Raw genomic sequence first — 26,283 nt, forward strand, 5'->3', positions numbered from 1 at the left:
GGGAGGGGGGGATAGGTGGGAGGAAGGACAGGTTAGGGAGGCGGGGACAAGCTGGGCTGTTTTGCGATGCAGTAGGGGGAGGGGAGATTTTGAAACTTGTGAAGTCCACATTGATACCATTGGTCTGCAGGGTTCCCAAGAGGAATATGAGTTGCTGTTCCTGCAACCTTCGGGTGGCATCGTTGTGGCACTACAGGAGGCCCAGGATGGACATGTCGTCTGAGGAATGGGTGGGGGAGTTGAAATGGTTCGCGACTAGGAGGTGCAGTTGTTTAGTGCGAACCGAGCGTAGGTGTTCCGCAAAGCAGTCCCCAAGTCTCTGCTTAGTTTCCCTGATGTAGAGGAGGCCACAACGGGAACAGTGGATACAGTATACCGCATTAGCAGATGTGCAGGTGAACATCTGCTTGATGTGGAAAGTCTTCTTGGGGCCTGGGATGGGGGTGAGATGGGGGAGATGTAGGGGCAGGTGTAGCACTTCCTGCGGTTGCAGGGAAAAGTGCCGGGTCTGGTGGGGCTGGAGGGGAGTGTGGAGTGGACAAGGGAGTCCCGGAGAGAGTGGTCCCTTCGGAAAGCAGATAAGGGTGGGGAGGGAAAAATGTCTTTGGTGGTGGGATCGAATTGCAGATGGCGGAATTGAAGGAGGATGATGCGTTGGATAATCATCCTCTGACACTTCCACCATCCAACGCATCATCCTCCCTTGTCCACTCCACACTCTCCTCCAGCCCCACCAGATCCGGCACTTTTCCCTGCAACCGCAGGAAGTGCTACACCTGCCCCTACACCTCCCCCCTCACCCCCATCCCAGGCCCCAAGAAGACTTTCCACATCAAGCAGATGTTCACCTGCTAATGCGGTAAACAGTATCCGCTGTTCTCGTTGTGGCCTCCTCTACATCGGGGAAACCAAGCGGAGGCTTGGGGACCGCTTTGTGGAACACCTACGCTCGGTTCGCACTAAACAATTGCACCTCCCAGTCGCGAACCATTTCAACACCCCTCCCATTCCTCAGACGACATGTCCATCCTGGGCCTCCTGCAGTGCCACAACTATGCCACCCAAAGGTTGCAGGAACAGCACCTCATATTCCACTTGGGAACCCTGCAGCCCAATAGTATCAATGTGGACTTCACAAGCTTCAAAATCTACCCTCCCCCTACCGCATCGCAAAACCAGCCCAGCTTGTCCCCGCCTCCCTAACCTGTCCTTCCTACCACCTCCAGCCCCACACCCATCTCCTACCTACTAGCCTCATCCCACCCCCTTGACATATCCGTCCTCCCTGGACTGACCTATCCCCTCCCTAACTCCCCACCTACACTCACCTTTACTGGCTCCATCCCCGTCTCTTTGACCTGTCTGTCTCCTCTCCACCTATCTTCTCCTCTATCCATCTTCTACCCGCCTCCCCTCTCTCCCTATTTATTTCAGAATCCCCTTCCCCTCCCCCAGTTCTGAAGAAGGGTCTAGGCCCGAAACATCAGCTTTCCTGCTCCTCTGATGCTGCTTGGCCTGCTGTGTTCATCCAGCTCTACACCTTGTTATCCATGGAAATATATCCACTCACAGCAGGTAAAGTCAAAAAATAATCATCGGACATCTCCAGCCAGTACAGAATCTGGACCCTTTCACCAAAGTGCTAACTTTCCCAACAGTTCTCTGGCGGCATTGTAAAGCTGCAGTTTGCGTCAAACCGACTGATAGATAGCAAATCTCGTGCCCCTTTCAGAGTTAGCACGCAGCAACTGCAGGTCCAACAGCAGTCGATTGTCCTCCTGCTCACTACTTTTTTCCAAATTTGTTACCCAGGACCCCCTTTAATTTCAGAATTTACAGCAAAGTACCTCACACTACAGTGAGAATCACTCGGTTATGTTAAGTCATGCCTAATGGGGCAGACTTTGAACAAATCTAGCAACTCAAGACTGGGCATCCGTGAGGCACTGTGGGCCATCAGCAGTGGCTGAATCATAGCCCAACACAATGTGCAACCTCTGGGCCTGGCATGTTCCACTCCCTCTACAATCACCACCAAACTAGGAGACTAACCCTTGTTCTATGAAGAGTGCAGAAGGACATGCAGGAATAGAACCAGGAATACTTATACCAGAAATGTTCACCTGGTGAAGCTACAAAACAGTCACATGCCAAACAAAATAAGCACCAAATAGAGATAAGTTATTGCACAACCAATTGATCAGATTTAAGTTCTGCAGTCCTGCAACACCCAGTCACAAATACTGATGGACAACTAAACAACTCAATCGAAGAGGTGGCTCCAAAAATATCCCATCTTCAACGATGGGGGAGCCTCGCACATTGGTACCAAAATAAGGTTGAAGCATTCGCAACAATTTCAGCCATAAATGCCGTGTAGTTGATCCATCTCTTCTTCACCCAGAGATCCTCAGCATCACAGATGGCAGTCTTCTGCCAGAGATAATAGGAACTGCAGATGCTGGAGAATCTGAGATAACAAAGTGTAGAACTGGATAAACACAACTGGCCAAGCAGCATCAGAGGAGCAGGAAAGCTGACGTTTCGGGTCTGGACCCTTCTTCAGAAATGGGGGAGGGGAAGGGGACTCGGAAATAAACAGAGTGGGGGAGGCGGGTGGAAGGTGGATAAAGGAGCAGATAGGTGGAGAGGAGACAGACAGGTCAAGGAGGTGGGGATGGAGCCAGTAAAGGTGAGTGTAGGCGGGGAGTTAGGATGGGGGTTGGTCAGTCAAGGGAAGACGGACAGGTCAAGGAGGTGGGGATGAGGCTGGTAGGTAGTGGGGGGTTGGTCAGTGAGGTGGGAGGAGCGGATAGGTGGGAGAAAGGATGGACAGGTCAAGGAGGCGGGGAGGAGCTGGGCTGGTTTTGGGATGAGGTCGGGGGTGGGGAGATTTTGAAGCTTGTGAAGTCCACATTGAGACCATTGGGCTGCAGGGTTCCCAAGCGAAATATGAGGTGCTGTTCCTGCAACCTTCGGGTGGCATCGTTGTGGCACTGCAGGAGGCCCAGGATGGACATGTCGTCCAAAGAGTGAGAGGGGGAGTTGAAGTGGTTTGCGACTCTGCCTTCCAGAGGGACTGCTCTCTCCGTGACTCCCTTGTTTGCTCCACACTCCCCACCAGCCCCACCACTCCCGGCACTTTTCCCTGCAACCGCAGGAAGTGCTACACCTGCCCCTACACCTCCCCCATCACCCCCATGCCAGGCCCCAAGAAAACCTTCCACATTAAACAGATGTTCACCTGCACATCTGCTAATGTGGTATACTGTATCCGCTGTTCCCGATGTGGCCTCCTCTACATCGGGGAAACCAAGCGGAGGCTTGAAGACCGCTTTGCGGAGCACCTACGTTCGATTCGCGACAAACGACTGCACCTCCCAGTCATGAACCACTTCAACGTTCACACATTCCATACCCGAAACGTCAGCTTTCCTGCTCCTCTGATGCTGCCTGGCCTGCTGTGTTCATCCAGCTCTACACCTTGTTATCGCAGTCTTCTGCCAGTTTGATTCACTGTTCAAAATGACAAGAAACGGATGAATGCACAACACACTGCAAAACCTACAGGCCCTGATAATATTCTGGCAATAGCACTGAAGATACGCTCTAGAACTAGCCCTAGCCAAGTCATTCCAGCACAGTAACAACACAGATAATGTGGAAAATTGCCCAGGTATGTCCTGTACCCAAAGAACAGGACAAATCCAACCTGGCCAACTACTGCTTCATCGGTCTACTCTCGATCATTAGTAAAAAGATGGAAGGTGTCATCAACAGTGCTATCAAGCAGCATTTACTTAGCAATAACCTATTCATTAATACTCAGTTTGGATTCTGCTAGGACCACTCAGGTACTGACCACGGTACAGCTTTGGTTCAAACGTGGACAAAAGGCTGAATTCCAGAGGCGAGGAAAGAGCAACTGCCCTTGATATCGAAGGTACATTTGACTGAGTGTGGCATCCAGGAGCCCTAGTAAAACTGGAGTCAGTGGAAATCGGGGAAACCTCGCTGCAGGTTGGAGTCATACCTAACACATGGGAAGTTGGTTGTGGTTGTTGGAGATCAGTCACCTCTGCAGGACTTCGTTAGGGTTGTGTCCTAGGCCCAACCATCTTCAGCTTCTTCAATGACCTTCCCTCCACCATAAGTTCAGATCTGAGACGCCGATTGGTGCTGAACATTGATGATTCCACATTCACAACTTGTCAGATATTAAAACAGCCATGCCCAAATGTAGCAAGACCTGGATAATACCCAGGTTTAGGCTGACAAATAGCAAGCAATATCTGCGCTTCACAAATAGGAGGCAATAGCCATATCCTTCAAGAGACTCTAACCATCAACCCTTTAAATTCAATGGCATTCAATGACTCATCACTGAATCTCCTATCAACATTCTTGGGGCTACCACAGACCAGAAAATGAACTGGACTCACCATATAAATACAGTGACGATAAATAGCAGGTCAGAGGTGAGGAATTCTGCAGCAAGTAACTCACCCCCTAACTCCCCAGTACCTGCGCACCACTTACAAGGCACATGTCTGGAGTGCGATGGAATTCTCCTCACTTGTCTGGATGAGTGCAGCTCCAGGAACACTCAAAAAGCTTGATACCATCCCAGGAAGAAAACATCCTACTTGATTTGGACCACGTCCAACAATGTTCACTTCCTCCACCACCAATGCTCAATAGCAGCAGTGTGTACCATCAGTGCACTGCAAAAATTTACCAAGCCTTCTTACACAGCACCTTCCAAACCCAGGACCACTAGAAGGACAAGGAGCTGATACAGGGGAACACCACCACTTGCAAGTTCCCCTCCAAGCCACTCACCATCCTAACATATCGCTGCTCAATGGGTGTGGGTGTAGGTGTGGGTGCGGGTGCGCATGTGCATGCGTGCGTTTACAAAATGGAAGACAGCAGTTCAAGAAGGCACCTCCCTACCACATTCTCAAGGACAACTAGGGATGGGCAAAAAGTGATGGGCCTGCCAGTGACACCCATATATCATGAATGAATTTTTAAAAAGTCAACTGCCAACCAAAGGCATTGAGCATCAGCTTCTACACCAACCCATGATGCAAGTCAATCCCCAATAGGTAACTGCACTGATCCAACATAGCAGCCAATCCTCAGTCGATTACTGCACTGATCCAGCACGGTAGCCAATCCTCAGTCGGTAACTACATTGATCCAGCACGGGAGCCAATCCTCAGTCAGTAACCACGCTGATCCAGCACAGTAGCCAATCCTCAGTTGGTAACCGCATTGATCCAGCACGGGAGCCAATCCTCAGTCGGTAACCGCACTGATCCAGCACGGGAGCCAATCCTCAGTCGGTAACCGCACTGATCCAGCACGGGAGCCAATCCTCAGTCGGTAACCACATTGATCCAGCACGGGAGCCAATCCTCAGTCAGTAACCGCATTGATCCAGCACGGGAGCCAATCCTCAGTCCGTAACCGCATTGATCCAGCACGAGAGCCAGTCTTCAGTCAGTAACTGCACTGATCCAACATCTGAATCTCTTTCACTGCAGGTTTTCACTCCAACTATTCTGTTCTGTGCCCACAGACCATCCTGACCCCAGGGAAAGCCTAACTCTGCTCTATATTGTTTCACAAATCTCTGACTGCAGAAGGAGCTGATCCACAAACTAGATATTTTCTCCAAATGTATTCCAGACACAGAACAAGAACTATACTATCCTGCATATTCCCTCTCTCAACACTGTTCCCAACCAGAGAAAAAAATCCATTCCTGATTTTCTCGTAAACCCTCCATGACCTGGCTCGGTTTAACAATTCCAACAAGGGAGCTACTCCATCCCATATTTTCTTATCAGAGGTAACATTCCTGACAAAGGGGCTGCTCCACTCCGCATATTCCTGCCAACTGTAAAAATCCCGAGGCAAGAGCATTTCCACGTCTGCTCACAAATTACCCCCAAAAGACACACTAAAGGATTTGAATGTTTCTGTGCTGGTAATTCCAAGGGGAATTAAGCCAGCAACACATAGACACCTTGTGGAGCCCGAGACTGAAGCAGAAATTCCTCAGAACGGCTCGCTCTGAAATGTGTAAAACTCTTGTCTTTGAAGGATCCGTGTGTTCTCTCCTGTTTAATCAGCAGCCGCTCCTGGGCTCTCGGATTCCCAGCTCTTGTTTACTGGCATTGGTTCAATCGGTAAAGTACAAAACAGGTTTCACAGGGATGGAGTCACACCCATAATCAGAAATGAAAGCTGCAAATACACAGCAGGTTCCTAAGGATCTACAGGGCAGCTCATACATTCATGTTAAAGGCCCCTGTTCCTTCACTCAATCCGCCTCTCATGCGGATGCTGTGTCTTTTTAGCTTTTACTTCCAGATTTCCTTTAGTCTTCGAAAGAGGAAATCACTGCATAATAATGAGCATTTTTTAAAAAAACATTTCATTTAAATTCACAACTGTACAGGTGGAGAGTGTTGTGTACATTAATAACCCAGTAACATCCTCAGAAGGGGAGAGGGCAGTAACACTTTCATATAATTTTTACAGGTTTTCTTGCCATCAGCCTCCTTTGTGATCAGACAGGCTCACAGGGCAGTGAGGCCACTCTCAGTGGAAGCAAAGCATCCACTTTGGCCCAATTCACCCAAGAAAAACAGACACCGAAGACGGATTCATTCCAACAGCTCTCAATGCGCTAGCTGAAGACAATAGCAATTCCTCCAAGTCCTACCTGGCTACAGTGGTTTATACTCCTCGATGGGTGAAAGGGCACAGGGGTGATTGCTTAACATTGATTGGAAGCCACAACTATGTCTGACATTGCTGCTTCCCAGCGCAGGGATTCTGGGTTAATTGTGGGATCACAATTACTATTCCATTGGAGAGCAGCTAATTACAGAACAATTACGAATGGAGATCGCAAGAACTGCAGATTCTGGAGTCAGAGCCAACACAATATGAAGGGCTTTCCCCTTCCAACTCCATTTTGATTTAGCCCCCTCTCACTCTCCCTCACCTTTGATGGTTTGCAATGCCCCCAACAATATTTGTTCATAAATTAATTAACTGGAAAACATGTAATTTACTGGTGGTGGTTAATAGCTGAAAAAAAAACCCCGCAGGTGTTTTGATGTTGGGGAAACAAGTTCAGTTGTGTGTTAGAGCACTTCTGGATATATGTTAAAAAAAACTGAAGCCTTGGAATTCACTCATTGTCAAGACAACCTTCTGAACTTGAGTGGATGGTAACAACAACTTACACAAGACACAAACAGAAGTTGCTGGAAAAGCTCAGCAGGTCTGGCAGCATCTGTTATTAAGAGTCACCAGATCCGAAAAGTTAACTCTGTTTTTTCCTTCACAGATGCTGCTCGACCTGCTGAGCTTTTCCAGCAACTTTGTTTTTGTTCCTGATTTACAGCATGCGCAGTTCTTTCGGTGTTTAACTTACAAAAGACTGTGTCTTCCTCATTTTTCTGTATTTTGGTTTATGGACTGAAGTGCGGCCAGCACTAATTTAAAAAACAAAAGATTACTGTGGTGTTTAACAGCAATTGATTAGGGTACTCTTGGAGTACTCTGTGCAATTCTGGTCTCCCTGCTATTGGAAGGATGTTGTGAAACTCAAAAGCATTCAGAAAAGATTTAAAATGATGTTGCCAGGGATGGAGAGTTTCAGCTATAGGGAGAGGCTGAATAGGCTGGGAATATTTTCCTTGGAGCGTCAGAGACTGAGGGGTGACCTTACAGAAGTTTATAAAATCATGAGGGGTATGGATAGGGTGAATAGCCAAGGTTTTTTTCCCGACGTGGGGGAGTCCAAAACTAGACGGCATAGGTTTAAGGTGAGAGGAAAAAGATTTAAAACGGACCTAAGGGGCAACTTTTTCAAGCAGAGGGTGGTGCGTGTATGGTTTGATCTGCCAGAGGAAGTGGTGGAAGCTGGTACAATTACAACATTTAAAAGGCATCTGGATGGGTATAAGGGGAGGCAATTGCCTAGAGGTATTATTGCTGGACTGTTAATCCAGAGACCCAGATAATGTTCTGGGGATCCAGGTTCAAATTCCACCATGGTAGATGGTGGAATTTGAATTCAATAAAATATCTGGAATTAAGAATCTAATGATGACCATGAATCCATTGTTGATTGTCAGAAAAACCCACCTGATTCACTGACATCCTTTAGGGAAGGAAACTGCCATCCTTACCTGGTCTGGCCTACGTGTGACTCTGAATCCACTCTGAACTGCCCTCTAAGCAATTAGGGAAGGGCAATAAATGCTGCCTGGTCAGCAATGCCCTCATTCCGTGAATGAATCCAAAAAAAATGACAGGAACGGTTTAGAAAGACATGGACTAATTGCTGGTAAATGGGACTAGATTTATTTAGGATATCTGGTCAGCATGGTCGAGTTGGACCAAAGGGTCTATTTCCATGCTGTACAGCTCTCTGACTCTGTAAGTACCTGGCATCCATTGTAAGTGCTATTTACACAGCTGTTGGTTCAAGCAGGACTGGATGGCTTCAAAAGTCAAGAGCTGTGTAAAAATGTTGCTTCAGCTGGCAACAAGGAATTGATTGGTCTGTGGACAAGTGACCACTTACCAATTACAAAGACGTTCTGCCTGTCAACAACTACACAATTGGCTCTCTGGTAGATGAACAGCTTGGGACTGTAAACAAGTGAGAAGCCATCAAATCTCTGTAAGCTCAGGAGCTGCCTCCATTCTCTGCAGTAAAAGAAAAGTTTTATTTTTTCCTTCAGCAATTGATGTAAACTGATTTTAATTAATAAACCAATAGATAGTACTTTATAAGTCTGAAGCAGTCACCCTGTGCCTCTTGCAAACAAGTGAAAACATCAGAAGAAGAAAGATCAAGAAGTAGTGTTTGGATCCACACGGGAATCATTTCAGCAAATCTTGTGAATAGGGACCACTGACTGCTTTCCCAATCTTCCCCTCTGTCCATACACCCATGTTTGTTACCTCGACTTTCTCTGTCTGTATTGTGTGTAAAGGAAGGTTTTTAAGGTTCGATTTGGACAGTTATATGTCGATGGCTGATAATTGTTTACGAGTAGCTAGAATATAGTAATAAATAGTAATTTTTGTTAAGAAACCTGGTCCATGCCTCTGTCAACGTGGGACTGAATGGCAGGTAAATTGGGGAATTCTGTGTACTTTTCAAAATCTTTAATTTTGTGACAGCTCTGGGAATAGCAGAGGTTGATCTTCAGGTATTATCCCAGTTGGGTATAACGATGTGGCACCCAAATATAAAGCAAAACATCACATGGTTGTTTCACAGGTGCATTTCAAACTAAATTTAATATGAAAGATGACGACAGAACAGAGGACTGACAGGTTAGAGTCATATACTATTTTACAGCACAGAAAGAGACCCTGCAGCCCATCGTGTCCATGGCAGTTATCAAATATTCATCTATTTTAATCCCACTTTCCAGCAATTGGTCTGTAGCCTTGTATGATGAAATGTCAGTATAATTACTGACAGCCTGATAAAAGGTTTTGTAGAGCAATGTAAAGGACAATGTGATGGACACAGGATAAATATGAATTATTAAAGACAAAAGCAGGCGTGCTACATTCTTCAGAACAGGAAGACATTCCATGTCACCATCCAGCAAAGGCAGAAAAGCAGCCAGGCAGTTCATTCATTCGCTAGTTGTCATTAGATTCCTTAGACAAATTGGACTCAGCGTGACAAATGATAGTGTCGTTAACTCTGAGCAAGGAGGCCAAGGCTGAATTCCCACCTGTTACAGAGGTGTGTAATAACATCTCTCTGAACAAATTGATTAAAAATATCTACCACAGACATCACAGGGCTCTTGTGACACAGTGAAAATGTTCCTATCTTTGTGTCAGACAGTCTGGATTCAAGTCCCACCTCCTCTACACATGTGTCAAAGTGTGTCTGAAGAAGTTGTTTAAAATATCAACAACAGTCAGCGTTGACAGTTTTGTGATGCAGTCCCTACCACTCTGGACCAGAAAGCCCAGATTCAAGTTACTCCTGCCAGAGGTGTGTCATTTTAGTTAAAAAAAAGAGTAAAAAGCTTAAAAAGTACTGTGAAAATGCAGTTTAGAGCTCGTAATACAATGGTAATGCCCCTACGTCTAGGCCAGAAGGTCAGGGTTCAAGTCCTACCTGCTCCAGAAGTATCACAAAATTTTATAGGAGGCGGTGGTATTGTGATGTCGTCACTGGGCTAGTAATTCAGAACCCCAAGTTAATTTTCTGAGAACATGGTTTCGAATCCACCGTTGCACAAGGTGAAATTTGAATTCAATAAAAATATCGAATAAAAGGATTCCCTCATGGTGACCATGTAACCATTATCAATTAGTCATAAAAACCCACGTGGTTCACTCATGTCCTTCAGGGTAGGAAATCTGCCATTCTTACCCAGTCTGGCCTATATGTGACTCCAGACCCACAGCAATGCAGTTGACTCTTAACTGGGCAATTAGGGATGGGCAATTAATTTTGGCCTAGCCAGTAGTCCCCACATACATGAATGAATGAAAAAATGATCTAAAGAGATTGATTAAAAATGTCTGCAACACTCAACATTTCACAAGGCAATAGACTAAAGTTAGTGCAGTCTTTCCAAGACCTTACAGAATAACAGATGAGTCATACTGCAAGCCCAGGGTAGCAGATGACTGGAGAGAGAGTATTCATTCACTGTAAACAAAAAAACACAGGAAATCACAGCAGGTCAGCCAGCATCCGTGGAGAGAGTGCAAGCTAACTTTGAGCCTAGATTACTCATTCATTCACTGGATTGTTTGGCTGCAGCCTTCCTCTGTAATTTCTCAACAGCTACAATAACAAGTAAGATCTTCTTTGAAAAATGGCAACATCACAAGAAAATGATAAAGGGAATGGTCAGTTGGCAATACCTGAAACTTCAGGACACAAAAGCAAGTTCTACCAGGAATACGAAAGAATATAACTGTACATTGATGAAAGCAAACTACACCCAATGGTTCATTTCTACATACACTCCAGCCAAAGACAAATACAAATCTGCATCACAACATTTAGTGCCATGGGCAGACAGTCAGAATCACACCAGTGAGCGGGATTTGAATTTATCAGTCCCAGTTGTATTTCTGTGTTTGTTACTGATCCCTTTCTCCTGGTATACTCGTTAACTTGGGCTGCTGATTTGATAATAGGAGGGAATATGGAAAGCTTAGTGAAAAATTTAAGGTTAAAGGAGACAAATGGGATGTAGTGAATTATTAAAGATGAAAGCAGAATTGAAACATTTGTCAGAATTTACTGATTTCAACATGAAAACATTCTTCTTACAACTATTCGCTCTGGTCCTACTTCCCAGTGTAGCTCCACACAAGAACAATCAGAAAACGAACATGCTTATAGTGTTCATTGTGATAACATCTTCAATACACGTGGGTACTTTTTTTTAACAAGGATTGTCTGATACAGCAACACATCATCAGCAGCTCTATAATCCAGCAGCAAAGCTCAAAGCACTTCACCAGAGCATTCAGAAAACTGAGGAGGAGTAGGGAAAGTAACCTAAAGTGTAGGCAAACAGGAACCTGCTGAAATGGAGAGAGATGTGAAAACACTCTGGGAGGAAAGTTCCAAAATGCTGAGGCAAATGGCAGTAATACAACAAAGCAGTGAAGGAAAAATTCAAAAAAGAGTAGTGTGTGGTGTGAATGGACAGTGATCTTGGGGAGTGTGTAATGAATCAGTGTTCATGGACAGTGTTGAATGGGTCAGTGTTAGTGGGAAATGTGGAATGAATCAGTATTAGTGGAAAGTGTGAAATGGGGTCAGTGTTAGCGGGGAGTGTGAAGTGGGTCAGTGTTAGTGGGGAGTGTGAAGTGGGTCAGTGTTAGTGGGGAGTGTGAAATGGGTCAGTTTTAATGGGGAGTGTGGAATGGGTCAGTGTTTGTGGGGAGTGTGCAAAGGGTCAGTACTAGAGTGGGGTCTATAAGGAGGAATCAGGTTGGGAAGATGCTACGCAAGAGGCAGCACCTGATGGAATTTTGATTATAACTATCAAAATAATTTGCCTGACTATATTTGTATGATCATAACAGTAGTCCTTTAATCACTGCTATTAGCCCCCACATGACTGCTCTCTCTGCTGTTTTTTCTACTCCCTCATTATTAAGCATTTCATCTTGAACATCCTCTGACTCTGATGAAAGGTCATTGGTCTGAAAGTTTCATTCTTTGTCTCTCTATGGATGCTGCTCAATTTTTTGACTATTTTCAGGTTTTCTGTTTTTATTTCAAATTTCCAGCATCAACACAGCATTGCTTTTGTTATGTCCATTAATGCACACAACCCTTAGTGTTCCCTTCATTCTGCTTCCCCAACCAGTGCCCGTTTATAATCCTTTACAGCTCATCACCTCTGACCAGAATGGGACAAAAGGCAATTGGTTCAACAAAAAACAACAGTTATTCAGGCTATATCTGGGAATGGTTAAGAACCTGCCTCAACAGTTGAAAACAATGAGCTGCGTAGAACACCCAAGTTTGGGATTACAGAATCTGTAGTTGTGATGGTAGTATTTTTAACAACTGAACAGATATTATTTAAAACTACAGTCATTGTTACATTTGCTGAAAACCGCATGACAGTTGTGCCCATTAAAGGGATGACATTAGGGAATGAGAACCTGGTGTATGAAGGTCAGTTGGTGTCATGTATTATGCATGTTGTTGCCACATGGAGTTCATTGGTCCCCACCACAAACACAAACCTCTTTCACACTCTCCTACATGTTGCGCATCGTTCAGTACATGCACACATACTCAAATACACTGCACAGCAAACACAACACACACATGCCATTCAGCAAAGGCACATAACGTCCTGCTCCGCAAAAAGTATACACACACACACATACACATACGCGCGGACGCGCACTTCAGCAAATATACACCCACTCGCTGCTCAGCAAAACCACATACCCATACCTTACTCAGCAAAGACACAGACACACACACACACACACATACACACACACACACACACACAATCGGAATTTGGCAAATACACACACAGACTCCACTCCGCAAACACACAGCTCAGCAAACACACAAACTCCACTCAGCAAACATACATACACACACACACAAACTCCACTCATCAAACACACACATATAGCCACTCAGCAAACAAATACAACGCCAGTGCTTAGTAGACATACACATTGATATTGCTCAGCACACACATACATAGTCATTTCATAGAATTTGCTATGATTTATTTAACTCCAGACATGAGCAGTAAAGACTCACTAATTCCTTAATTCAGCAGCAGTAAGAGACTATAAGGACAGGAGTGGTTCATAATTGCACCATTAAGAATGCCACTGACATGCAGTAAGGTTACTAATAGCTCAACACTTACAGATAGTCACTGGGAGAATTTACTACCGAAATGCGAAAGCTGAGTTTCTAGATTAGGAATGTGTAACTGAGCCATCCAATTCAAATCTCTGACTATGCAGAAGTAACTGAGCTCACTCTGGGTGGCATTACAATAACAATGCAACAGTTTTCATCAGTGCTCTGTGAAGAAAAGCAACCCGCAGTGAGTATGTTTCTGGACAAGGGTTAAAATTGCATTTAGCTATGATGCACCCCATGATGCCAAAGCATATTGGTATCACTCCGTAAAATCCCAACTATCACAGTATTTGAACATGTTGGAAAAAAAATGTACATTATTTATCTCCCAAAATCGAACACTCCACTTTCGCCAAATATTACACAGTGCATTTAAGAGGAAAATCTGTAGAAATAGCAGCCAGCTGGCAGTGTGTACGGAGGAGTGGTTGGAGTGTGGTGCAGTGCGTGTTGTAAATGAATAAACATCAGGTGATGGCTGACTGCCTGGCAGCCACTTTACAAAGCATTAATTCAATTCAACCATTCTGATGACATCAGAAGCTGCAGCATCGAAGACAGAGATTGAATTACTGGCTCTGCACACACTCCCGGGTATTTGTTCTTCATATTACACAGCTAGTTGCTCATTTCTTTACCTCAAGTTAGCTTCTCATTCTTTTTTAAACGCTCGAGTCATAAAACATGTCCCGAGGAGAATGGAGATTATAACGCAAGATGGAAACATAAGATGTGAGAACTATCACCATCACCTGTTAGAATGTAGATATTATTCTACTTGCCCCCAGCCCAATCCCCAATGACCAGTAAGTGCACAATCAGATGTATCTGAGACAATACAGATTAGCCAGGTATCAGATGAGATTCATGGTCTTTGAAGAGATTAGTCATCTGAGCCAGGTGCTACAACTACCCTGAGGGCCCTTGGGTTAGGGCAATGTGGGTGAAACAAAACAATCCAAAATCCCTTTTCTTAAAGGCTAACTATTGTTTCCTATCTCAGTGTCAGCTGTGCATAGATCTGGTGCCTGCACTGTCCACTAGCCCATGAACACTTGTTGGCCCAGATTCACAAATTTAGAAATCACTAGGATGAGGTAACATGGGAAAACAACATCAGTGAATCTGAACTGCCTTTATTATCTTAAACACACAAATGAAGATCATATAATCACACAATCTCTACAAAGCGGGTAGATGCTGTTCAGCCTACTTAGTCTGCACTGACCCTCCAAAGAGTATCCTACTCAGACCCCTACCAACCCCTGCCCCCATCTCTGTAGCCCTGCATTTCCCACGGATAAACCCCTTAGCCTGCACATCCCTGGACACTATGGGCAATTTAGCATGGCCAATCCACCTAATCTGCACAACTTTGGACTGTTGGAAGAAACTGAAGCACTCACAGGAAATCCACACAGACACAGGGGAAACGTGCAAATTTCACACAAGACAGGTGCCTGTGGTTAGAATCAAACCCAGGTTCCTGGTGCTGTGAGATAACAGTGCTAACCACTGTGCCACCATGCTGCCCAAAGGTTCTCAACTGTACTTCAGTAATCCTATTCTAAATACAGACAGGTGTTTAATAACTGTAACCTCAGATGTGAAGACAAGGTGGTTTTCACCTCCCCAGGTTAGAAGCTTGGTGTCACCATCATATTTACCCCACTGTATTCACTATAGAGAAGGATGATGTATGTATAGAAACCAGGAGTTACTTGATATATTTGAACAAATTACAATTGGGAGGAAGGAGCTATTGGCAGTTGTAGCAGACTTTAAATGGATAAGTCCACAGGCCCAGATGAGATGTGACCCATATCGCTGTGAGAGGTAAGGGCAGATTTTGCAGGGACTCTGACATTAATTTTCAAATCCTCTTTGGTCACAGGAGAGGTGCCAGAAGATTGGAGGTCAGCTAAGATGGTACCATTATTCAAGAGGGAGGTGGACATAAAGCAGGAAATGACAGGTCAGAGAGTCTAAAATCTGCGATAGGATTACCATTGGAAAGAATTCTGAGGGACAGAATTCATCTCCACTTGGACAGGCAAAGATTAGTCGAGGACAGTCGGAATAGCTTTGTCATGTAAGAGATCATGTCTATATAATTTGTGTGATTTTTTCAAGAAGATGACTAGATGTGTACATGACAGTAATGCATTTGATGTACTCTACATGGACTTCAGTAAGGATTTTGACGAGTCATGTATGACAGATTGGTTAAGAAGTTAAGAGTCCATGGGATCTAAAACCAGCTTAGTGGCAAGAAGCAGAGGGTGATGGTTGAAAAGTATTTTTGTGACTGGAAGCCTCTGAACAGTGGCATACCACAACGGTTCGGTGCTGTGTCCCTTCCTGTTTGTTGTGTACATTAATGATCTAGTCGTGAATGTTGGAAGTATGATCAGCAAGCTTGCAGATGACAGGAGAATTGCTGGCGTGGTAAATGTTAGCCTTTGACTACAGGATGATATTGATGTGCTAGGCAGATGTGCTGAACGGTGGAAAAAGGAATTTAATCTTGAAAGGTGTGAAGTGATACATTTTGGGACGACTAACAGGGAAGGGGGTATACATTGAATGATGGAATGCTGGGACGTACAGATGATCAGAGGGACCTTGGTGTGCATGTCCACAGATCCTTGCAAGCAGCAGGACAAGTAGGTATGGTGGTCACGAAGGCACGTGAGATTCTTACCTCTTCAGTCAAGGCTTTGCTTAGGCCGCAGATGGAGTACTGTGAGCAGTCTGGTCACTGCACTAGAGGAAAGATGTGATTGCACTAGAGAGGATGCAGTGGAAAATAACCAGAATGTCACTTGGGCTGGAAGGGCTTCAACTACGAAGAGAGACCAGATAGGCGTGGGTTGTTTTTCTTAAAGCAGAGAGGGCACTCATGTCTAGATCATTAATATACAAAACAAACAGCAAGGGAGTCAGCACAGAAGGCTGAAGGGTGGTCTGATTGGGTGTACTAAAATTCTGACAGTCATAGACAGCATAGGTAGGGAGATACTATTCCCCTTAGTAGAGAGGGATCAATAACCAGGGACATAGGTTTAAGGTAAGGAGCAGGAGATTTAGAAGAGACTGGAGGAAAATCTTTCTCACCCAGAGGGTAATGGATTTCTGGAATTTACTGCCTGAAAAGGGTAGTAGAGGAGTGAATCCTCAAGACATTTATGAAGAATTTAGATAAGCATTTTAAATGCCATACACATAAAGCTACAGGCCAAGTGCTGGAAAATGGGTTTAGAATAAATGGATGACTAGTGTGGATACAATGGGCCATGTTGTGAAAACTCTCTTAAACTCTGTGGCTTTATTCCATAGTTCAGATGCTTACTTTTACCATTGGGAAGCTCCAGTGAAGGGCCAAGGCTCACGGTGTTAGTCAGCTCTAAGGCTGGAAACAGTAAGAGTAAAGTTCAGGTTAATTACATATGATCATTTGAGTTAAGGGCAAGAATATGCCATTATGTCCATGAAGCCTGCTCCAACATTTAAAATGATCACAGCTTACCTGATTGTAACGTGAAGTCCATATTCCCACCTACCCAATAACCTTTCATCCCCTTGCTTACCAAGAATCCGTTCACCCCCCTACCTTGAAAATATCTGCCTTCACAGCCATTAGAGGAAGAGAGTTCCAAAGACAATTGACCGTCTGGAAGAAAACAATTTTCCCATCTCTGTCTTAAAAGGCAATCTCTTATTTTTAAACAGTGACTCCAATTCTAGACTCTCACACAAGAGGAAACATCCTGTCTATATCACCTTGTCATGACTCCCATCAAGATCTTATGTTTCAATCAAGTCATCTCTTACTCTTCTGATTCCAGAAGCAGTCTTGAGATTCCATTGAAGGTAAGGCAACAGCGCCAAAGGTTTGGAGACCCTGGGAAACAATGAGTCACTTAAAACTGTCAAATGTCCATAATAAAATGATAGGTTTTCTTCAAAATTTGACTGTATTAATGGATGGAGCATGTTTAGTTGGAGCTAAGATAATTACAGTTCTCACTGGAGAAAGCAATTAAAATTGACTATGTGAATATTTCACTGAAATACATCACAAATTAAAAGTGTGATTTTTCCTATAATTAGTGATAGTAACTCTCTAAGTAAATTTAGTGAAAATCAGCAGGCAACAGTGAATCACTTTTCCATCTGAACACTGCCAGTTTCAGGAAGCACCACTCTCTTGGAGCCAGCTGCAAAGTGACCATAAAATGTCTAGGATCAACGACTGGGAAGCCCTACCATTATAAAGTTTACCAGCCATGAGATTCATGGAGCTCTGGCTGTGTCTCCTTTCATTCATAGCAATTTAGCAAGTAGAAACAGCTTTAATATCAAGCAATATTCCACTAATTAGCAAGTTTCCAAGCTCAGTAAAGAAAGACTTGCATTTATATAGCACACTTCACAACCTCAGTACATCTCAAATTGCCTTACAGCTACTGAAATATTTGTGAAATGTAATCCTTACAATTTAGGAAGCAGTACAACACAGAAGTTACTGGATTCCAAATATTCAGCATCAGCTCATTCTCTTTCTCTTTGGTAACCTGGCAACTAAAAATCCTGTTGCCGTTCACACAGTGAAAGCAAAGCTGACAGTAATTAGATACTGCAGACACATTGTAGGTGGGAAGTAGTTGGCAGATGCTGCTGGGTCAATGACTCTAGCTCTGTGTTCACAGTCATCAGAATTCTGGCAGGACCTTCACACGAACCCACTGTCAGAATCAATGTCTATAACTATAATTTCACAAATATTTTTTGTTGGTGTTCAGCTCTGCAGATACTATATTTTGCCACTTTATCCAGACTGTTATTCTTCATTTGTGAACCTACACATTGACTACTCTTGGTCAATTAAAGCATAGAGCATCGTAGCTGGCCATAAAACAAGAAGAGGTCATTCAGCTGTCAAGCCTGTTCTGTCATTCACGGTTTTTCCATCTCTTACCACACTTTCAGTTCATCACTTATAATAAATCACTTGGCTAATAATTAAAGAATGAGTCTCAGTTTAGTAAATTTTCAATTAACTCTCAGCCTCAGCAACATTTATGGGGAAAGAATTCCAAATTCCTACAACCTTTTCAATGAAGAAATGTTTCCTGATGTAAGGAATAAAAGTCTTAGGATCAGGACTGGGCCATTCAGCACCAACAGCGTCTTTAGTCATTCACCACGGTCAAGACAGATCTGACTGTGATCTCGACTCCACCCTCCTGCCTATCCTCCATTTCCTTCAATTCCCTTGTTAATCAAAAACTATCAAACTCAGTCTTGAATAAATTCAATGACCCAGTCTCCACTGTTTGTGGGGAACAGAATTCCAGACTAATGACTTTTTCACAGAAAACAATTCACATCTCCATCTTAAAAACGAGACCTCCTGAGCATAGATCTTCCAAATGGCAAGATAGTTTTTGTAGTAATGTGCCCAGAAAGATGTGCTATGGGTCCCATCAAAAGTCTTGATATACCGGCTACTTGGGAATTGACTTGGGATGTTCAAACTTCTGATGGGCAATTACCTGGGCACCTAGAACCCTCTGACAATGTCTCCAACTCTGAATTCAATTCTGATTCTGACTGTGAACAGCCGAACACTAATTTTAAGATTATGGTCCCTTTTATAGACTCTCCCTATACCAGAGAAAATAGTTTCCCTCTATTTATCCTTTAATCATCTGAAATGCATCACTCTGATCATTCCCAATTTTCTATACTCAAAGAAATAGAACATAGGTAGTGCAAGCTCTCCTTGACACTTAATCTGTTTAACCTTGGTATCATTCTCAATGTGCACCTCTGAGGCCAACACATCTTTTCTGAGGAGATCTGAATGCAGTTCTTTTTATACAATTGAATTCAATCTTATCCTTCCCTTGAGGAATGTTCCTGTAAAAGTCAATGGATTGTGATCAGCTGCAGGGACCCTTTTCTTTAAACCTTCCAGCCTATGGCTGCTGAGAATGATTATAGCAGCTCGTCTGTTAGTCAGCTGGGATGAGCCAACCCGAGCAGACAGCGGGTATTGAACCTGTGACTTTCTGCTCCATATGGCTTTGAATCACTCTTGGAACTGTTACTCGTGGGTAAAATTCATCACACCAAATTGAATGCACAAAACACCTGCAATGTTTTTCTTCATAAAATATGTCAAAAACTGTGGAATAAATTGTGTTCTACACAACTGAGATGTACACAGCCACCTCAGCTGAATTCTGGGCAATACTGAAGGAGTACCACATTGTTGGAGGTGTCATCCTTTTTTTGACACATCAAACTGAGGGCCTGAGTGTATGCTCCTATAGGTGAGTTAAAATATTCCATCTTTTAATTGGGTCCCTCTGTATACAATACAGTAGCACATTGCCAACACAATACTGACTCTGTAGCTGTAGCAATGTATTGGATGTGATGTGAATTGAGACATGTTTATCGATGTGGTAAAATTCTGTGTAAATGTGTATGTTTAATTATGGAAATATTTCTGATGCAATTCTTGTATTTCTAACCATGAAATACTAATAGACAGCATTCTATTATATACTCAAATAAAAGCAAAATAGAGCAGATGCTGGAAATCTCAAATATAAACAGAAAATGTAAGAGAACTCAACAAGTCTGGCAGCATCTTTGGAGAAGATGAAACAGAGTCAATGTTTCGAGCTGAAAGTCTCAACAAGAGACTACAAGACTCTATCAGTCTGCTGGGACAATGTGCTCCAGTTTCTGGAAACATTAACATTCTAACCCAGAGGCAAGTTTGCTAGCAACAACTGTCAGAATTATCAAAAGCCAAAAAGAAGTTCTGTCTGCTAAATGAATAAGATGATATATGAATTTTAGTGCTGGTGTAATATCAAGTATGTAAATGTACATCACAAAACCTGGCAAATCATGTCAAACAGCATATCCCTTCAACTCTTCACAACAAGCTGTTCAAACAAGACACTGACATTTCCCATTAGTTGGCACATACAAAACTCACAACACAGTCTCTAACATTAGACATGATTCTGCTACTGGACTACATTTGTTGGATAATCCTGAATGTGAAGAATGATGATGACATCCAATTTAGGACAGTCAGTTGAGCTCACAATGTGGCACACTGCACATACTGGATGATACATACTCATAATCAGGGCCCTGCTCTTTGCAGACAGAAAGAACATGTATACTCACTGCAAAATCAAGGTGAGATGAGTGCAAGATGGAAAGCTTCAACAAATTGTTGAAATTTCCAAAACATTTGAATTAAAGATCCATCAGAAGTAGGCATTTCAAACACTGGCTGAAAGGGATTAAAAAAATCCTTACAGCTTATTTTAATAAAACATTCTTAATCTACTGCTTTCCATCATAGTTTGGAAAGCCTCAAGGGCTGTGAGATGGCATTTTCTAGTGTGGCCTATGATGTGTGAAGTAGAGAATTTCAAAGTTAGAGCCATAGTCATGCCAGAATGAATATTTCAGCCAGGGTGGCAATTCTGGTAACTCCTTGGGCAAGCAAGACTGGACAATGTCATGGAAAGCAACAGGTTCCTATCAACAACAGAAGCCAGCTGCCTCAGTGATGGAGGAAAGGGACAAAATACTGAAGTGAGATGATAAGCTGTTGGATAGAATGTGCAGAATTAACAGTACTGCTTTCAACACATCATAGAGGAATTGGTACTATCCTGAAAATATTAGATTGATGGACATATGATAATTATTATATTCAGTTCAATCATTTCTACAATAACATGCCTGCAACACTGTACAATTTACTACAGACAAATCACATGCACACTTTCAAGTTCCATCAAAGTTTTCCAGTACCCCTGTGTAAGATAGGAGCAAAGTCTGAGCTCAATTTGCTGTTCAGTAACATGCCAGACATCGCGTGAAAATGAGTTCCAAAACACAATTTAAATTAAATTACTGAGAAAACTCTCAGCGCTCTCAATAACTTTACAATCTATTTATTCAATTCAAATGCTGTCCGATTTACAAAACCCAATGTAGGTCGAGAGAAATTCCAGAATAAAAGGGAAAAAGGTTTTACATGTCTGAGCAGAACATAAATACTCACTGGGTTCAGGATGGATTGAGCCATCTTAATGAATGCACAAAAACCACACTGAACTTGAATTATTCAACCAGGAATGGCACTGCTGTCAGCATAGTCTTCCTTGCCTGACTGTAATCTCCACATGCTATAGCATTCGCATTTTTCAACCAGTAAATTCACCAGCCAGTATGAAAATGACCCACACAGACCAGAAGCTCCACCTTCACTCCATTCTCCGCACTAATTAAAACAGCAGCTGAAAAACTACAGCTAATCTGAGTGTCCCTAGGTTAGAATTAGGACATGGTTTGACTGATGTTCCTCTTCTTGATCAGCATCCAACAAGAGGCTGCCTATACAGGACTCAGTCTGCCTACATGCAACTGATGAAATGTTAGATACCCCATTGTCTAAATTGACACTTGCAGAGGGCCAACGTAGATAGCTACTGGAAAGTATTGGTCAACGAACTGGCGAGTGTGGTCCTTGAGGCTGCTCTGCTTTTTAATAAGTCTATCACAGGTCTGGTTACTACAGACAACATGATGGTCCTAGGATATCAGGAACCATCTGTGTGACACTCTTAAAGCTCTAATGGTAAAGCTAACCAGAGAATGTGTGTGTTTCATCTCTAAAAAGGACCAAATATTAAGTGCATCACTCCCCAAAAGCCCAAGAAAGTTTTACTTGAACTGTTCCCTATATTTTGGTAAATTGCTGAGCTCTAGCAACAGCCTGTGAGTAACTGCTTTTATGGGTATTATTGTCATTGGGTCAGCTTCTTGTGCTCTGCACACTGTAGGAAAGCAAGGCTGAGACGAGCACCCTACACACAAAAAGAAACCACCAACAGCCACTGAGACACCCAGATGAAGAGATTTCATTTTCACACACTACCCCTACCTCTGCCACCTGCACCCTGTGGTAAAGTCAAGAAATATTAGCCACAGGTTGGCAGGAGCTACGGGCTAGATGCAAGTGCGACCAGAGTTTAACTAGCCTGTTGCATAGAACACCGGTAATGAGGAAGGATGAAAGGAGGCAACATTTAATCTGCTTGAATCAAAAGGGGTAGGACAATCATTATATCAAGTCCAGGAATGGAATTTAGAAGTTGAAGCTCCAGGCACATTCATGGCAAAGATTCAAAATTGGAAAAAGTGATGGGAATGTAGAGGAACCAAGTACCTCAGCTGTAGCACAAATTGTAGAGTAAATGGAGTGACCGCCGAGGGTAACGCTCCACAATAGTACCCACCTGCCACTGTCACCTTTGCTGTCCGACTCACAATTGTACCCAGGCTATCGATAGTGGCGACGCACTGATAAAATCCTTCATCAGGTTTGTGGTGTTTGGAATGTACTACACTCCGTGTCAACAGTGAACCTTCTGGAAGCATCTGCCTGCGTTCATCTGAAACCAGGTTTAGGAATGTCCCATCTTTTCTCCATTCAATTTTGGCACTGGGTTCAGCAAACACTGAACAGTTCAGTATTACCGAGGCCCCTCGTATCGCTAGCGTGTCTGCTGGCTCCACCGTGAAGTAGAAAGGGGTGAATGTTCGGATTACAGATTCTGCAGAGAAATAGAGAAGCAACGTTAAATGAAAAAATTACAATGTTTCTGCAAAATAAGCATCTTATATGTAAATGAAAATTGTCCAAACTCGTGCAGGAAAACCACTGGTGATATCTACACAAGCATTACAACACAATCCTCAATGAGCCAGGAAACAAGCTAATGTGACACTTCTCTCGGAATGAAGGAATCAGCTGAAATTCCGACATTGCCTGGTGAATGAATGCACTGCCCTGTGTGGTACCAAGTGACTCAGAATAGCAAAGTCCCAGGAACCTCACACAGTGCCAAGTCTCTACACAATTAACTGACCTCAGCTGCAGCCATCTTTTATTTCAGTACAAAGAGGATGGGGAATTGACCAAGGCTCATTCCTGGTAGCTACCCGGCGAGTTCATTACGAGTGCAAATGTGTGGATGCCACAAGAAGGTGAAATCAGCTTTGTTGCCCCACTGCCTAGCTCCTTAAGACTGAAGTGCCACTTTACTGATCATCATGTTCATATTAATGCAGGACAACAGGGAGTTATACTTGCTGCAAAGGTGGCAGTTTTCAGGATGAACAGGAAGAAGAAATGGAAATGGAAAACGTGTTTGGGAAGAGAGTGAAATAATTAAGGATGGAGATTTGCAGGTATGACTGGAGCCTGTAGCAAAACTCAATGGAAAGCACCATTCACACCTCAGAAATGCAAATCAGATGCACATTGAGGCTATGCTTCTCCTAGCTAAAAATTCAACACATGGAAAGATGAGATGCAGCCTGACACTTACTTATTAATGTAAAATAAAGCCCCTGTTCTCACTGCAAATGTGTCATTTGGCCCCTCGAAGCATTTCGCCGAGAAATAATCAACACATTAAACACCACCGCTGAACTGTGCTGAGTCTTGTTACTGGCTCTAAACACTCCCTGTCTGTTTCACTTTGTTTCAACTAATCCAGTGCCTTATTAAATTTCAGACAAACCCTTTAGACTTATAACGAATCTGCAAGTTCAGAGAATTCAAGGGTGTTTGGGTCAGTGACATAATCCTTCCCAGTAACAGCACCTCCCAATAACTGCCAGACTCTTAGCAAGATAATTCTACGATAATATTCGGAACTCTTAACCCATTCTGCTTCCTTCATGGTCCAGTGGCTGAAATGTCCTTACTGTGGAGGTGGTGGTGATGAAGTGGTAATATCACTGGGCAAGTAACCCCAAGCTTTCACTGGAACTGGGACGATTAAAAATGTAATATTACACTACATTTTTAACTTTCTCCAATTCTGATGGAAGGGTACAATGTGAACTGTTTCTCTCCATGGATGTTGCCATAATATGACTTTTCCCATGATTTCAGTTTCCATCCCATCAGAGAATAACTGAAGTCCAGGACTAAGTCCCATTCACCACCAATCTCCACATTCCATAACCAGCCTGTGCTTAGGTAAGGAGTCATCAAAGAGCCTAATCCTGGTAATTCCTGTTCGGATCAAGCATCTCGGTGGGGATAAAGAGACTATCTTCCATAGTTGAAGAGCTTATTGCCGTTTTTCATAAACCTTCTACCTGCCAGCGCTTTCAGGAACTATATCCCATTGACAGTCAGCACAGAAACTGTGTCTCAGTGAGAGTCAGCACCTTTAGGAACTGTGTCCCAGTGAGAGTCAGCACCATTAGGAACTGTGTCCCAGTGAGAGTCGGCAGCTTTAAGAGTGGAGTGTAACAAGTGATGTGGGAAGAATGAAGACATACATCCAGTGAAGATTTGTACTAAAATTTCTTCCCATTTCCTGTAAATCATCAATATGATGCAGCATCTAAAAGTTGGAGCAGTGGTATGTACCCCACCTGTGCGATGGGTAGATCAACTAAGTGCCAATCCAAGAAATGACATGCTTGCAAATGAAATGCCCTACAGCCTTCTCACTCCTGACTCAATCATTACCTCATTTTATTTTTTATAATTTACCAATAAAACGTATTCTCAACAAAATCACTGCAATTTTAAATGTCCTTAAAAATGGTTAGTATAATACTAAAACACACATCCATGTAAAAATACACTCTTTAGAAAAAATGGCGTTTTGCTTTTGTCATGGTGACCAGAGTTTTTGACAAAACAGCTGGTAGCACCCAAGATGTAGAAGCAGAGAACAGCTGGGTTGGAGGATAGGATAGTGAAGGCCATCTACACAACATTCTCCAGATACCACATTTGGTTGCTCAAAAGCTCTCAGGCTCACATGAGTCTTCATTCCAAGCAACTTATGTTAAAAAATATTTTTGCCAATCTAACTTTGCCTTCAGCTTCGTAAACAGGAATTAAAACACGAAGGACAGAATTAAGCTTATTTCAGAAATAGTCATATAGTCTGTCTTGATGCAAGGGAACAATGATGATTGTTCATCTAGGTGGTGTACTCAAGGTTGGTAAACATGGAACTGTCCTCCATCCCGTCTCAACAGTGGTGGAATTTGAAATCAACAAAATATCTGGAATTAAGAATCTAATGATGACCATTAATCTATTGTTAATTGTTGGAAAAACCCATCTGGTTCACTAATGTCCTTTAGGGAAGGAAACCGCCATCCTTAGCTGGTCTGGCCCACATGTGACTCCAGACCCACAGCAATGTGGTTGACTCTTAACTGCCCTCTGGGCAATTAGGGATGGGCAATAAATGCTGCCTGGCCAGTGATGCCCTCATCCCGTGAATGAATAAGGAAAAAAAAATCTGGAGATAATGCTAAAGGCTGTTGGGAAGAATCAGGATGATATACAACTCTCCCTCATAATGAAACTTCTCTCACTGCCTTGTAAGTGTCTAATTTGTTATCACATAATTAGTAGGTTTTACTAGGACACCACATTCTTGTTCAGAGGATATTATAGATTTCATGGTACTACTTGTACAGTGTCCCCAGTCTCTTAGTCAACATCCTTTCCTCACCAAACAAAACCAAACTACAATCTGTGGAATGTTATGGCACACAAAATGGATGATGCATTTGTTAACATTACCGTATCACTTCTATTTCAGAGTAGCTCACTGTATCTGAAGACCTTTGAAATGTTTGAGGGGCTTTTTTTCTTTTCCTGGCCCAATCAATACCACTCCCTCCCTTGCCTCACCACACAAAAACATCAATGCCCATATTAAGAGATAACAAGGCGTAGA

General features: G+C 43.2%; 1 protein-coding gene across 1 annotated transcript in view; it reads right to left on the reverse strand.

Moving 5' to 3' along the window:
- LOC109919977 (neogenin-like) overlaps positions 1 to 26,283 on the reverse strand; it is a 173,679-nt gene that overhangs the window by 93,082 nt on the left and 54,314 nt on the right. Inside the window, exon 2 of the mRNA XM_048617122.1 lies at positions 22,795 to 23,112. Within this exon, the coding sequence (XP_048473079.1) occupies positions 22,795 to 23,112 (318 nt within the window). The remainder of the gene's footprint in view (positions 1 to 22,794; positions 23,113 to 26,283) is intronic.

The sequence above is a fragment of the Rhincodon typus genome, chromosome 36, assembly GCF_021869965.1.
Source record: "Rhincodon typus isolate 14 chromosome 36, sRhiTyp1.1, whole genome shotgun sequence".
In the NCBI taxonomy this organism is placed as follows: domain Eukaryota; kingdom Metazoa; phylum Chordata; class Chondrichthyes; order Orectolobiformes; family Rhincodontidae; genus Rhincodon; species Rhincodon typus.